Source organism: Chrysemys picta, chromosome 6 (assembly GCF_011386835.1).
Source record: "Chrysemys picta bellii isolate R12L10 chromosome 6, ASM1138683v2, whole genome shotgun sequence".
In the NCBI taxonomy this organism is placed as follows: domain Eukaryota; kingdom Metazoa; phylum Chordata; order Testudines; family Emydidae; genus Chrysemys; species Chrysemys picta.
Window position 1 is genome coordinate 26,191,007 of NC_088796.1, and position 15,330 is coordinate 26,206,336.

At 41.5% G+C, this 15,330-nt stretch overlaps 1 protein-coding gene across 1 annotated transcript in view; it reads right to left on the reverse strand.

The window, feature by feature from the left end:
* Window positions 1–15,330, reverse strand: part of NUP155 (nucleoporin 155) — a 56,133-nt gene that overhangs the window by 17,024 nt on the left and 23,779 nt on the right. The window contains exons 19-24 of the mRNA XM_005282120.5: window positions 14,734–14,800; window positions 12,884–13,002; window positions 12,559–12,662; window positions 8,830–8,963; window positions 6,915–7,106; window positions 6,020–6,158 (exon numbers count right to left, since the gene is read on the reverse strand). Coding sequence (XP_005282177.2) covers window positions 6,020–6,158; window positions 6,915–7,106; window positions 8,830–8,963; window positions 12,559–12,662; window positions 12,884–13,002; window positions 14,734–14,800 — 755 coding nt within the window. The remainder of the gene's footprint in view (window positions 1–6,019; window positions 6,159–6,914; window positions 7,107–8,829; window positions 8,964–12,558; window positions 12,663–12,883; window positions 13,003–14,733; window positions 14,801–15,330) is intronic.

A 15,330-nucleotide genomic window follows, 5' to 3' on the forward strand; every position in this document is an offset into this window, starting at 1 on the left:
GAACAGGTTTCAGAGTAGCAGCCATATTAGTCTGTATCCGCAAAAAGAAGAACAGGAGTACTTGTGGCACCTTAGAGACTAACAAATTTATTAGAGCATAAGCTTTCGTGGACTACAGCCCACTTCTTCGGATGCATATCATCCGAAGAAGTGGGCTGTAGTCCACGAAAGCTTATGCTCTAATAAATTTGTTAGTCTCTAAGGTGCCACAAGTACTCCTGTTCTTCTTTTTGAAGACACAAGAAGTAATTCTTCCGCTCTACTCTGCACTGATTACACCGGTCTACAATTTTTGAGATGTTGTCTGCTTCAGAGATAAAATGTGCTATTTATTATGTATTTTGATGTGCTGAATTCAAATATGACAATTAAAACAACTGATTGACTACTGTTTCTAAGATATTTAAGTTTTTACATTTTATGTCTATGTATATTGTGTAGATAGTAAGAGTTTTAATCATAAATTGTAAACCTAGGTCTTTTCATGTGTTTATGGTTGCTTTACATGATAATATTTCACCTGTCCTGTTTATGTAACACTTTAAAAATCAGCAAAAGAGTTATATAAATAAAATTTATTATGAAACAAAAGGCAAAAAACTATTATGTACATAGTTTAGTCCTATTCAGTGTCTACTCGGCGCTTCTTGGCTTGTCTCTTGTATTCATTAAATGGAGCATCTCTTGTCACTGTCCAGCAATAGTCTGCAAGCATTGATGGGCTCCATTTGCCCTGATAGCGTTTCTCCATTCTTGCAATGTCCTGGTGAAATCACTCGCCGTGCTCGTCGCTCACTGCTCCGCAGTTCGGTGGAAAAAAATCTAGATGAGAGTGCAAAAAATGTATCTTTAGTGACATGTTGCAACCAAGGCTTTTGTATGCCTTGAGGAGGTTTTCCACCAACAACCTGTAGTTGTCTGCCTCGTTGTTTCCGAGAAAATTTATTGCCACTAACTGGAAGCCTTTCCATGCCGTCTTTTCCTTGCCACGCAGTGCATGGTCAAATGCATCATCTCGAAGAAGTTCACGAATCTGAGGACCAACAAAGACACCTTCCTTTATCTTAGCTTCACTTAACCTTGGAAATTTTCCACGGCGGAACTTGAAAGCTGCTTGTGTTTTGTCAATGGCCTTGACAAAGTTCTTCATCAGACCCAGCTTGATGTGTAAGGGTGGTAAAAGACGGTTACTCACCGTTGTAACTGTTGTTCTTCGAGATGTGTTGCTCATATCCATTCCAATCAGGTGTGCGCGCGCCGCGTGCACGATCGTCGGAGAATTTTCTACCCTAGCAACACCCGGCGGGTCGGCTGTGGAGCCCCCTAGAGTGGCGCCTTCATGGCGCTGGATATATACCCCAGCCGACCCGGCGCCCCCTCAGTTCCTTCTTGCCGGCTACTCCGACAGTGGGGAAGGAGGGCGGGTTTTGGAATGGATATGAGCAACACATCTCGAAGAACAACAGTTACAACGGTGAGTAACTGTCTTTTCTTCTTCGAGTGCTTGCTCATATCGATTCCAATCAGGTGACTCCCAAGCCTTACCTAGGTGGAGGGGTCAGAGTGAGACATTGCTGTGTGCAAAACCGCTGATCCGAATGCAGCATCGTCCCTGGACTGCTGTACCAGTGTGTAGTGAGCTGCAAATGTGTGGACTGATGACCAAACTGCAGCTCTACAAATGTCCTGGATCGGAACTTGAGCCAGGAAGGCAGTCGAGGAAGCTTGGGCCCTCGTTGAGTGAGCGGTGAGGTGCGGTGTTGAGACACCGGCCAGGTCATAGCAAGTCTGGATGCAAGACGTGATCCAGGAGGATAGGCGTTGTGAGGAGACCGGTAAGCCTTTCATTCGGTCGGCCACTGCAACGAAGAGTTGCGTCGTCTTTCTAAAGTGCCTTGTGCGGTCAATATAGAAAGCCAGGGCCCTGCGTACGTCCAAAGAATGCAAACGCTGGTCTTGGCGAGTAGCATGTGGTTTAGGATGGAAGACTGGGAGAAATATATCCTGATTCATGTGAAACGGAGAGACCACCTTAGGAAGAAAGGCAGGATGTGGACGAAGCTGCACTTTATCCTTATGGAAAACCGTGTAAGGGGGCTCGGATGTAAGCGCCCTGAGTTCAGAAATGCGCCTTGCTGAGGTGATGGCTACGAGGAAGGCTGTCTTCCAGGATAGGTACAGAAGTGAACAGGTGGCCAGTGGCTCGAATGGAGGCCCTGTGAGGTTGGAGAGAACCAGGTTGAGATCCCATGTCGGAACGGGCAGACGTTGTTGTGGGTACATCCGGTCTAAGCCCTTGAGGAATCTAACGACCATTGGGTTAGAGAATACCGAGGACGCGAGTTCCCCTGGGTGAAAGGCCTATATAGCAGCCAGGTGAACCCTAATTGAAGATATCGCCAAACCCTGCTGTTTTAGGGAGAGGAGATATTCCAATATGAGAGGAATAGGTGCCTGTAACGGGGACACGGCTCGTTGTTCGCACCAACAGGAGAACCGCTTCCACTTGGCCAAGTACGTGGTCCGTGTTGAAGGCTTCCTACTGCTCAGCAGAATCTGTTGGACAGAGTGCGAGCATTGCCGCTCGGCCTGGGTGAACCATGGAGCAACCATGCCGTGAGATGGAGTGATTGTAGGTCGGGATGACGTAGTCGGCCGTGGTCCTGAGAGATGAGATCTGGACACAACGGAAGCGGGATCGGTGACTGAACCGAGAGCTCCAACAGTGTGGTGTACCAGTGTTGCCTCGGCCACGCTGGAGCGACTAGAATTACTCGAGCCTGGTCTCTGCGTAGTTTGAGCAGCACCTTGTGGACCAGTGGAAATGGAGGGAAGGCGTAAAACAGGTGGTCTTTCCAAGGAAGGAGAAACGCGTCCGATAGAGAGCCCGGAGCTCGCCCTTGTAGGGAGCAGAACGCGTGGCACTTCCTGTTGGCTCGAGATGCAAACAGGTCTACCTGGGGAAATCCCCACCTCTGGAAAACGGAATAGTTACGGAGAGTGGAGAACAGCTACGCCGCGCTCCACAGTTCCAACGACCGTCAGGGGCGGTAAGAAGGAACTGAGGGGGCGCCGGGTCGGCTGGGGTATATATCCAGCGCCATGAAGGCGCCACTCTAGGGGGCTCCACAGCCGACCCGCCGGGTGTTGCTAGGGTAGAAAATTCTCCGACGATCGTGCACACGGCGCGCGCACACCTGATTGGAATCGATATGAGCAAGCACTCGAAGAAGAACAAAATCTTCCTTGATTCAACAAGTGGTGGATGCTGAACACTTTTCCTCCCAGGCTCCAATGACTGTCGGAGTGGCCAATCTTTCTTGATGTAGTGGGAATCTCTTGCACGGCTATCCCATTCACAGAGAAAACAGCAGTACTTTGTGTATCCAGTCTGCAGACCAAGCAAGAAAGCAACAACCTTCAAATCGCCACAAAGCTGCCACTGATGTTGGTCATAGTTTATGCACCTCAAAAGTTGTTTCATGTTGTCATAGGTTTCCTTCATATGGACTGCATGACCAACTGGAATTGATGGCAAAACATTGCCATTATGCAGTAAAACAGCTTTAAGACTCGTCTTCGATGAATCAATGAACAGTCTCCACTCATCTGGATCGTGAACGATGTTGAGGGCTGCCATCACACCATCGATGTTGTTGCAGGCTACAAGACCATCTTCCATGAAGAAGAATGGGACAAGGTCCTTTTGACGGTCACGGAACATGGAAACCCTAACATCACCTGCCAAGAGATTCCACTGCTGTAGTCTGGAGCCCAACAGCTCTGCCTTACTCTTGGGTAGTTCCAAATCCCTGACAAGGTCATTCAGTTCACCTTGTGTTATGAGGCGTGGGTCAGAGGAGGAGGATGGGAGAAAATGTGGGTCCTGTGACATAGATGGTTCAGGACAAGAAGTTTCATCCTCTTACTCGTCTGACTCAAGTGAGAATGATTCTGGTGCATCAGAAACCGGCAGTCCTCCTCCGTGGGGTACTGGGCGTATAGCTGATGGAATGTTTGGATAATGCACAGTCCACTTTTTCTTCTTTGACACACCTTTCCCAACTGGAGGCACCATGCAGAAGTAACAATTGCTGGTGTGATCTGCACTGTTCACACAAGTACGAGGCATCTCTGCTCACTTTGGCTAAACAGAAATGTGTCCCTTTGCAAAATCAAACACTGACAAATAAGAGAGCACGACACTGTATGATTTCTAGAGCTGATATAGGGCAATTTGTTCAGCAGAGTGATGTAAGCTTTGTTATGATTGCATCATCCATGACTTCTAGGAATAACATGATGCAATTCATATCATGTATGACGCAATACCAGCTTCAGATTGCATCAATCATTGTTTTGCCTAAAAAGCAAGTACTGTCCAAACCCAGTCATAGATTTATTCATAGATCCAGTCAAAGGTGTATTTTAGTCATTTCTGGTTTAAATTGAGATCCCTTCCCTTTATAACTCACTTATCCTCCGCCATTCCCAAGTCAAGGGTCATATATACTGACCCAATAGCATATCTTGAAAACTAGAGCCAATCAACAATTTTAAGCATCATTTTCGTTCTCAGTGACCCAGAATTAGTAAAGTTTGACTACATTTATTTCAGAAGCATTTTGGCTGTAGAACAGTGTTAGAACTGGACACAATACTCCAGTTGACACCTGAGTGCCACATTTCAGCAAAGATTTGGAGAAAGTCCAGAGAGGGATAGCTCAGTGGTTTAAGCACTGGCTTGCTAAACCCAGGGTTGAGACTTCAATCCTTGAGCAGGCCATTTAAGGATCGGGGCAAAAATCTGTCAGGGGATTGGTCCTGCTTTGAGCAGGGGGTTGGACTAGATGACCTCCTGAGGTCCCTTCCAACCCTGATATTCTATTCTATGATTCTAAGAGCAACAAAAATGATTAAAGGTCTAGAAAACATAACCTATGAGGAAAGATTGAAAAAAACTGGGTTTGTTTAGTCTGGAGAAGAGAAGACTGAGTGGGGACATAACAGTCGTCATGTATATAAAAGATTGTTACAAGGAGAATGGAGAAAAATTGTTCTCCTTAATTTCTGAGAATAGGACAAGAAGCAGTGGACTTAAATTGCAGCAAGGGCGGTTTAGGTTGGACATTAGGAAAAGCTTCCTAATTGTCAGGATGGTTAAGCACTGGAATAAATTGCCCAGGGAGGTTGTGGAATCCCCATCATTGGAGATTTTTAAGAGCAGGCTAGACAAACACCTTTCAGGGATGGTCTAGATAATACTTAGTTCTGCTATGGGTGCAGGGGACTAGACTAGATCCAGGATTTTCAACCTTTTTCTTTCTAAGGCCCTCCCAACAGCTTATAAAAATTCCATGGCCCACCTGTGCCACCACAACTGTTTTTCAGCCGATTAAAAACCAGGCCGGCATTAGGGGATAGCAACCAGAACAACTGCCCAGGGTCCCACGTCACAAGGAACTCTGTGAAACTAAGTTGCTCTGGCTTCGGCTTCAGCCCCAAGCAGCAGGGCTTGGGATTTGGCCTTCTGCCCTGAGCCCCATTGAGTGTAATGCCAGCCCTGCTTTCTAGTTTATTTTGGTAGACCCCCTGGAACCTGCTCGCGCCTCCCAGGGGGCCCCAGACCCCTGGCTGGGAACCGTTAGACTAGATGACCTCTCGAGGTCCCTTCCAGTCCTATGATCCTATGGTGAAAAGAAGAATCATTACAGATTAAGCCTATTGATGGACAAATGTAAGTGAGCTGCTTAGATTCCTTTCATCCTGAAACGTGACTATCAATAATAGCATAAAATAAGGTAAAGAGTTAACATATTTAGAATGTGAATTAGTACATAAGCCCCTCTGTCTCCATGTGTTCATTTCCTCTTACCTAGACGTATATTTTTCTGGATTATCTCTCGGATACTCCAAGAATACTATGCCTTGATCTGAAGTGCCAAAGAGGTAAAAATGGGATCTGAACCAAAGACTGAATTCAAAAGTTGTCAAGTTTCCAGTGCTGTTTGCCTCTCACCTTGTCTATATTGTACACAGACATTAGAAAGGTCCACTTGATTGCTGATCTTTTGGTACTCCTTCAATGATTCTCTTAGCATCTTCTCTTTTTCCAATTTGCTCTGAATCTGTCGGGACCGCTGAAGCAATTCATTTGCCTACAGTGAAACAATTGGAAATTTAAATCCTTATTAATTTAAGTTACACTGTCATAGAGATTTTCTTTGCAAAACTCACTCTTTCTGTTAACTCATGTTTCAAAGCCTGAAGTACTACAGACCTTATCACTTCAAGTTAAAAAAAAACAAAACCAAAAAAAAGTTCTCTGCCGAGAGACAACATGTCAAGTTTTAGGCAGAAAGATTCTGTATCCAAGATGAGGGATGAAAGGAGGTTTTTGTTACTGGCTTACCGGCTGACTGAACTGAATGAATTGGTTCCTGTTTGAATGCTTGTTTTTAATGCTCCCAGGTGGGTTACAGTGTTGGAAGATTGCTTAAATGTTGGGGCAACAGAGGTTTTATATAGATGCCTTTTTAATTATTATATAAATCTAAAGGAAATAAAGTTGGAGATTGAATTAAAAGTAGATTCATAATGGAAAATGGGCATTTAGCTATTGTATCACTACCAAATGACATGTCATTTAATGGCAAATAAATCTGACAGTCAAGAGCACAAACATTTTGTGCTCATCTGATCACACTACCTAATATTCTGCAAGTTTGGATGGAAGATCAGTAATGATAATCAGCACATTTAAAGTAATTTGAGGTTTACATTGAGCTCCAAGAGGATACAGTGGGATTAATATAAAATGCACAATAGCATTTTGCTAAGACAAAAGAACAATTATACAAAACAATTCTGTCTTCCTCTCACTTTCACCACAGAGAATCAAAAGTACATTATACCTTGGAACAGACAGCATCATCAGTACTGTACAGAAGTGGACATATGTCTTGTAAATGTGAACTGATGCCATCCACAGCAGCATTATCTCTGATGTAACAGTTAATGAGAGAGGCAATGAGTGCTCCAGTTAACTCTTTGTCTCTAATTACTAAGTCTTTGAAAGTAGTAATCTTCAAATGCTCTTGAAATTCCTATGGGAAGAAAAAAATACATTACATTTCCAAAAATGCAGCATTCTCACATTTCCAAACAGGGACTATTATAATACAAGCAAATTCAGCTGCTTTCCCAATAAACAAACAAATAAATGTCAATGACCAAAATTCACAGAATCAATGCACATTTTTTAATGCATGTTAAAGACTAAAATAGAAAATATTACATTAAAGAGGATGATCCAGCAGTTATGGTCCTCGCCTGGGACTCAGAAGAGCAGAGTGCAATTCCCTGCTCTGCCAAGGACTTCCTGTGTGACCTGAAGTATGTGTCACTTAAGTCTCTGTGCCTCGGTTCCCCCCAACTGTAAAACGGGCTGATAATACTGTATCCCTACCTCAGAGGGCAGTTGTGAGGATGAATATGTTAAACATTGTGAGACATTCTAGGGCCCATATATCTATCTAAGAGAGATGGATAAATGAATACAGGTGACTCAAAGGACTTTGGACTCAAAGGAAATTATGCATGTTTGCACCCTTTTTTGCATAAATTATTAAAGGTTATACTGTTTTAAAAAAAATATTATAAATATCTGGTCATGTGAATCTTTTTGTGAACTAGTGGTATTATATCTCAAGAGACTGAAAACTGCAAGAATGCAAGAGCAAGGGTTTTTTGTTTTTTAGTTTTAACATCTAGTTAACTAACTCTTGACAAACACTGGAGAAATGCGTCTTTTTAAAAACAATCACATCCAACCTCAAAAGTGAGGACTGAGAAAACTCCCATGTCGATTTTTTAACCAACAAATAAAACAGATACTTTCCTTCAGAGAGCGCGCGCACACACACACACACACATTCTCTCTCTCGCTCTCTCTCTCTCCTGCAAATCATATTTAAAATTATCCTCACTATCACCAGGACAGAATTACTTATGCTCATAAATTAACTGCTGATGCTAGATTGGTGCTAATGGTTCAATGTTTTTCATTGCTAAACAAAACAACTTTGATTAAAGCTGTTATTGATGGTCAACTTAGAACACGCCATGTTATTTACACAAGACAAATGTAGTTACTTTCTTTCCTTTATAAAGATGACCTCAGTTCTACTTTCCGTGTCACTGAAATCAACTGTGTTTCAAATAGGCTTTATATTCCAAAGGTGTCTGAGTTACTTGATGCAGCATTTGTTGACACATCTGCCAATTATCTTAATGGTAGCAACAGCAGAAGTTCCTCCACAAATTTCCTGAATGGCCCTTTGCATCCCAAAACTGCTGGGACTTGAAGCCTCTGGTACCTGGGCCTTTCTTCCTCTGCTAGACCTTTGCAAGCCAGAAAGCAGGGAGTGAATTTTCTATGCAGGCTCATTTCAGTCCCATTGTCTTCACTCTGCACTTCCCAGACTTTGCTCAAGGCAAAGCGAGGACAGAGCGATTACAAAACAAACTCAATATTAACTTCTAAGCAGAGTTTTAAAACAGCAAATCCAGTATTACTTAATAGCATTTCAAATATGCCAATTAGTTTGGGGTGTGAGAGCGACACGTTAGATTTTATTTTAACTGAGTACTTGCAACACCAAGAAAACTGAACTCTGGAAATCTCTGTACATGCTGTATAGGTTGTGAAGTCCATGTAAATGGATTAGACTAACTCTGTTTAGAATAAATACTTAAGAAGTCCAGACTCGTTAAATGCAATCAATTAAAAAAAAAAAAGACTGTTGTTCAGTAAATTTTATACCATACCTTCTGAAGCTCACCTACAACAACATTGAATTGGTGCTCACAGAGAAGTTTCCACAAAGCTAAAGCCTGGCAAGTTTTGTGAACAAGTTGCTGGATCCCTTGAAGTGAGGTCTTCTCTGTTAACTGTGCCTCTGCTGTAACATTGAATAGATCATGGGTAAATTTCTATTCCGGTACTACATGTGCTCTTCTTGAGTTACCATGCCAACTTCTGTTTTACAATGACATTTCCCCATATTTTTAAGGAGTTTTTTCCTCTCTCTTTGCTGTTTCATTTTCATTCCTGTTTGTGTGGATATTTAAATCTCAACGCTTCCCAAAACAGATACTAATTTGTCACCACTGATCTTCAACTACAAACACAACAGAAGACCTTTTTGAAAAATAAACATAGTTCTGTATGTGCACACTGATTTCATATATTGACCAGCCTCAAATAGAAGTCCAGATTCATAATTTATCATAAATCAAAAAAATAGTGTATTAAACAAACTATACTAAATTATTCGAGAAACAGCAATTATAAATAATTTACTTAATTTCTTTCAACTTATAACTGCTATGGTAATACAAATAAATTATTGATAATAGTAATACATTAACTAATAGCATCTTCTATTTAACAGCATCCCTTAAATATGAAATCCAAGTAACAAAAATAAAAAGTAAAACACCCCAATCCATGGATTGGAGTTAAGGGTGTGTTATGATGAAATATGAATGTCTTTATATTGGATATAATTTGTTGATTATGTAGACAATGTAATAATTATGATATCCTTAATTCACTTCCTTGGTTAAGTGCTTGCATGTTGTGAAGGATGCAACCGCTGCTGGTCACTTGGCAACCACAACTATGTTTTGAAAGGAAGTTTTTCAGTTTTGGCATGCACACAGAAAAATATAACAAAACATGAATAGGCATAGATCATTTTAATTCTATTTAAAGTTTTTTTTTTTTTTTACACTATTGGCAATATTTGTTATAGAAATGAGAGAGAAAGCATGAGAGAATTAATAAACTGAAGAAACCTAAAGAACTTCAATCCTTGCTGCGTATGTGCACCAGACAAATCTCATACTGCATCTCTGTGAGTAACCCCTCATCCTCTCTGGTTTCTGAGTGCTGTCTGAGGTCTAATACCTATATTTAAGGAGGAAGCACAGTCTAATGGATTGGGATTTGGGGCAAAATCAGTACTTGGTCCTGCTAGTGAAGGCAGGGGGCTGGACTCGATGACCTTTCAAGGTCCCTTCCAGTTCTAGGAGATGGGATATCTCCATTAATTAATTAATTAATTAATTACATCATTTAGAAAAGGTAAATTGCTATGTACTATGATTAACAAATACAATTTTATGAATTAGCATGGCACAGATATGATCTGTATTACTGTATCATCTAGAAGCCCGAGTCATGGATAGAGGACCTCATTATGTATAGATACTTGTGACAAAAAGGGAGAAAGACCATAAGAATGGCCATAGTGGGTCAGGCCAATGGTCCATCTATTCCAGTATCCTGTCTTCCAACAATGGCTGGTACCAGATACTTCAGAACAGAATAGGGCAATTACTCAATGATCCGTCCCCTGTCCTCCAGTCTCAACTTCTGGCAAGTCTGAGGTTTAGGGACACTCAGAGCATGGGGTTGCATACCTGACCATCTAGGCTAACAGCCACTGATGGACCCATCCTCTGTGAACTTATCTAATTCTTTTTTGAACCCAATTAAGTTTTGGGTGCACAACATCCCTTGGCAATGAGTTGCACAGGTTGACAGTGAGTTGTGTGAAGTATTTCCTTATGTTTGTTTAAAGCTGCTGCCTATTAAATTTCATTGGGTGACCCCTGGTTCTTGTGTTATGTGAAGGAATAAATAACACTTTTGTTATTCACTTTCTTCACACTATTCATGGTTTTATAGACCAGCATCATATCCCCTCTTAGTCGTCTCTTTTCCAAGGTTAACAGTCTCCAATTTTTTAATCTTTCTGCATATGGAAACTGTTCCATGCCCCTAATCATTTTTGTTGCCCTTCTCTGTACCTTTTCCAATTCTAAAAGGTAATTTTTGAGATGGGGCCATCAGAACTACATGCAGTATACAAGGTGTGGGCACACCAGGGATTTACATAGTAGCATTGTGATACTTGCTATCTCATTGTCTATCCCTTTCCTAATTGTGCCTAACATTATTAGCTTTTTTGACTGTCTCTGCACATTGAGCAAATGTTTTCAGAGAACTATCCATAATGACTCCAAGATCTTTCTTGAGTGGTAACAGCTAATTTAGACCCCATAATCTTGTGCGTATAGTTGATATTATGTTTTCCATTGTGCATTACTTTGCATTTATCAAAATTGAATTTCATCTGCCGTTTTGTTGCCCAGTCACCTAGTTTTGTGAGATCCCTTTGCAACTCTTTGTAGTCAGCTTTGGACTTAACTGTCTAGAATAATTTTGTATTGTCTTCAAATTGCCACCTCACTGTTGACCCCTTTTTCTGGATTATTTATGAATACATTGAACAGAACTGGAACCATTACATATCCGTGGGGTACACCGATATTTACTTCTCTCTACTGTGAAAACTGACCATTTATTCCCTATCTTTTAACCAGTTACTGATCCATGAGAGGGCCTTCCCTCTTATCTCATGACTCCTTACTTTGCTTAATAGCCTTTGATGTGGGACCTTGTTAAAGGCTTTCTGAAAGTCCAAGTACATTATATTGACTGGATCACGCTTGTCCACATGCCTGCTTACACCCTCGAAGAATTCTAATAGATGGGTGAGGCATGATTTCCCTTTGCAAAAGCTGTGTTGACTCTTCCCTAACATATTGTGTTTATCTACGTGTCTATCATTCTGTTCTTTACTATAGTTTCAACCAATTTGCCTGGTACTGAAGTTAAGCTAACAGGCCTGTAATTGCCAGGGTCACCTCTGGAGCCCTTTTTTTTTTTTTTTTTTTTTTTTTAAAAAAAGACCAGAGTACAGACAACCGTCTAGCTTTTATTTTATTCCAGTGTTTCTAAGTGTAAGAAATAGGACTGAGAAAACATAAGTCAAAATCTTGTGTAGTTGCTTAATTCTTCATAGAGGCGAAAGCGCTTAAAAACTGCTTTAATTAGTTTAATTTATTGAAATGTCATGGGAAAATGTGACCTGTGGTTTTCTATACCTCTGACAGCTAGATGCTACTGTCCTTAATAATTTGATATTCATTTTACAGACAAAAGTTATGTTTGTGAATTGCTTTAAGGAGTCAGTTTGAATACTAAATCTTACAATATCCAATTGGAACTCATCCTAAACAGGATATACATTTGTACTCTGTGATGAGTGATGTCACCCATCAAATTCAAAGCAGAAAGACTAGCAAGTGTTGCTATGTCTACATTTGGGTTTTCATGTTGGGCACATGCTTCGTCCCCAAAGGAACCATACAGAAATGCCCACCCCAATTTCCCCATAGAAATAAATGCAGAAATGGTGGTACTGACAAAATATTATAATCTTGTCAGAAATAAAGAGCAAAATGTGAACAGTTGACGTCACCCAGACTACACTGTTCTTTGTACAGTTCTTATCTCTGAGTACAGTTTATTCACACAAGCCAATTCTGCATTTTTATTCAGGCTCTTAACTGGAACAGCTGTGAGAGATTAGCATTTGGATGCACCACCTTTTGCTACTCATCGTTCAAGAGTATTTCCCTTACCATGGAACTTCCTCTGGAGCTCTTGTTGCACTTGCTGAGAACTTCCACCATCAGGCCGCATGAACCCTAGTAACCTCTGCTGCAGGTTGGCGGGGGTGCTAAAACTGCAATTCCAAAATAAATTAAGAAGCTATTAGTACAAACCCTGAACATTTATTTTAAAAAGAAACTAAAAACTAAGTTTGAGAATTTGAGTACATATGTTTTATTAGAGAGGAAATGAACACTTTAAGGCAAAATGAACAGCACTGTTGTATCTATATGGAATAATTTTTGAAGGGTAGCACTTCTAGGCCCTTTGTAAATCAAGCATATTCAATCCTACCTTGGGTTTCCAAGAGCTCCTACTGTTGCAAACTGTGAATTTCGGTCCAGAAATTCCTGTAAGCCTTTTAGTTCTTGTAACACGGATTCTAGCATGTGCGATGGAACACTGCTTTCAATCTGCAAAAGAAGGAGGGGGCTTCTTTACATTTCAAATCTCTGAACCTTTTAAATTTTCAGCTGAGATATGAAACGGTCATTAAAGAATAAAAACCACCAAGATAATATTATCAAAAGGATAACATATTGAAGGTGCAATGTATTAAGACTATGATTTTGGCATGGAGGTCATGGTGTTCACAGAAATCATGAATCTGAATGAAATTTGTAAGGAGCCCATCCCACATTCACTGTGCAGCGACAGCTCCTGTTGCATGGTGCTGGACCAGTATCTCCCTCCTGCTCTTCTTTTTAAATAGGGGCCTCACCACCTTTTCAAACCTCTCTGGAAAGGAGTGCACAACAGCCTGGCTAGCTGGCACCAGCTCCCACTCTGCATCGTGCAGCATGCTGGCTGTGTCCTGTTCTGTGTCGCATGCTGGCAGCTGGGTCTTCACATGCCAGAACTGCAGCGGCAGCTCCTCTTGGCGCTGGGGACTGGGTGAGTCTGGGATGGATCCATCACCTGAGGACCTTGGTCTCACCAGCAGGGAGGATAAGAAGTGAGGATGGGAGGGGGGAACCAGGTGGTGGAGGAAGGGACTCCAGCATGGTCATGCTAGACTTTTGCAGTCCTTCCAGCACCCATAGCTGGCTCCCCACTCAGCGATCGCAACGTGGAGCACATGGTCACCGTGCCATTCAGGTCTGATGCATATGCCCCTCCGTAGATGGAGATAAGGGGAGGACATGCCAACCCGAGTGCCACTTCAACTATGTATGCCAGGCTGCAAAGCCTGGAATAGGGTAAGCTTGCTTTTACTTGCTTTTAAAAGTCCATGTGCACGCTGATGTAGCAAAAACTACATTATTGGTGACCTTTCCATGATTTTTCTTCCCCATCTCCTTCCCCCTCCCCACAACTTTGCCATGAAATTTACAAAAATTTCCATGCCAAAAATCATAGCCTTAACTATCATGTTCCACCTGAAGACCACAGCCCAAACCTAGATTTGGCTGAATAAGAAGATGAGGCTGACATTAGCTTAGTACTTAGAAGTTTATCCACTCAGAAATCCTCCACACATTTTGCCCCATGGGCTCAGTAGAAGCTCAGGACTAGAATATCTGAGATTATGCAGATTTTTGTTTATTAGAACATTTGCATGCATATTATATATAATTTTCTTTGCATTTTTAAAGAGAATATTACTGCCAGCTGACAGCACTGGGAAATGAAATTCTCTCTTGTTGGAAAAATAAAAACAGAGGCAGCTTGCAAAGGTCTGTATGGACATGCAGAGCTCTTCTGTTGACTCAGTCTGTCACAAGCTAGGATGCTGCACAAAGGTTTAGAGCAATTTCTGCTCAGCCATTCTTCTGGGGCTGTCAGCAAAGGAAACAGGATGTACTAAACTACAGTTTGGGTTTTCTTTTGAAATAATGTGTATTAGGAGACTAAGACCAATGTATTTCACACAAATCGCCAAACATACCAGCTAGTAATTTTTAGGCACCAATTTGGGTAAAACTTAAAGCTAGTAACTTAGACATGAAAGATTTTACATCCCATTCCCAGTCCTCCTATAAAGAACAATTAAATACAACCAATAAATATTTATTGTTTCTGCTAAAATGCCATGAGTATCACAATGCAGCGTCACTGATAAGAGAGGAGATGTAAAAGTGCTAGAGAGAAATAAATAAAGTCTTTAAGAAAGATTTTAAAAGACCAAATAATCTCCCACTTACTGCAACAACTTCTCGGTTACCACTCTTGAAAACTTTCTCAACAACTATACTGCCATCCCAAATATTTCTGAAATACAAGACAATAGTATGTTAAACGCCAAATAAATTAACAAAAATGGCATTGGCCTTGAAAAATTGTTTCTTTTCTAAACCATTTCTTAATACAAATTGCCAATGTTTATGAATTAAAAAACCCTTCCCTTCCCTGAATCCAACCCAAAGAGTCAACCTGTAAAAATCACGGTCTTTATTCATAAAAAACATGAGCGTAAGCACTGTTCCTTTCAGAATGAGGTAGGTAGAAATTACAATTAAAGAAACAAAACCTCTTTATGTGCTTTAACAACACTAGGTTTGATTTCCTCAAATTATTCTGCACATAAGCTAATAGTAGTAGCTGAAGATAAGAGAGTAGGTAGGCAAATATCATATATGCCAGAGGTTCTCAATTGGAGGTCCGCAGAGCCCTGCGGCTGAAACCGGGTGCCCTGAGCCCCAGCGCTGAAGCCGGGAGCGGCGCGGGGCTGAAGCTGGCGGTCGCCCCGCCCCAGCCGAGAGCAGCACGGGGCTGAAGCCAGCGGCCCCCGACAAGGCCCT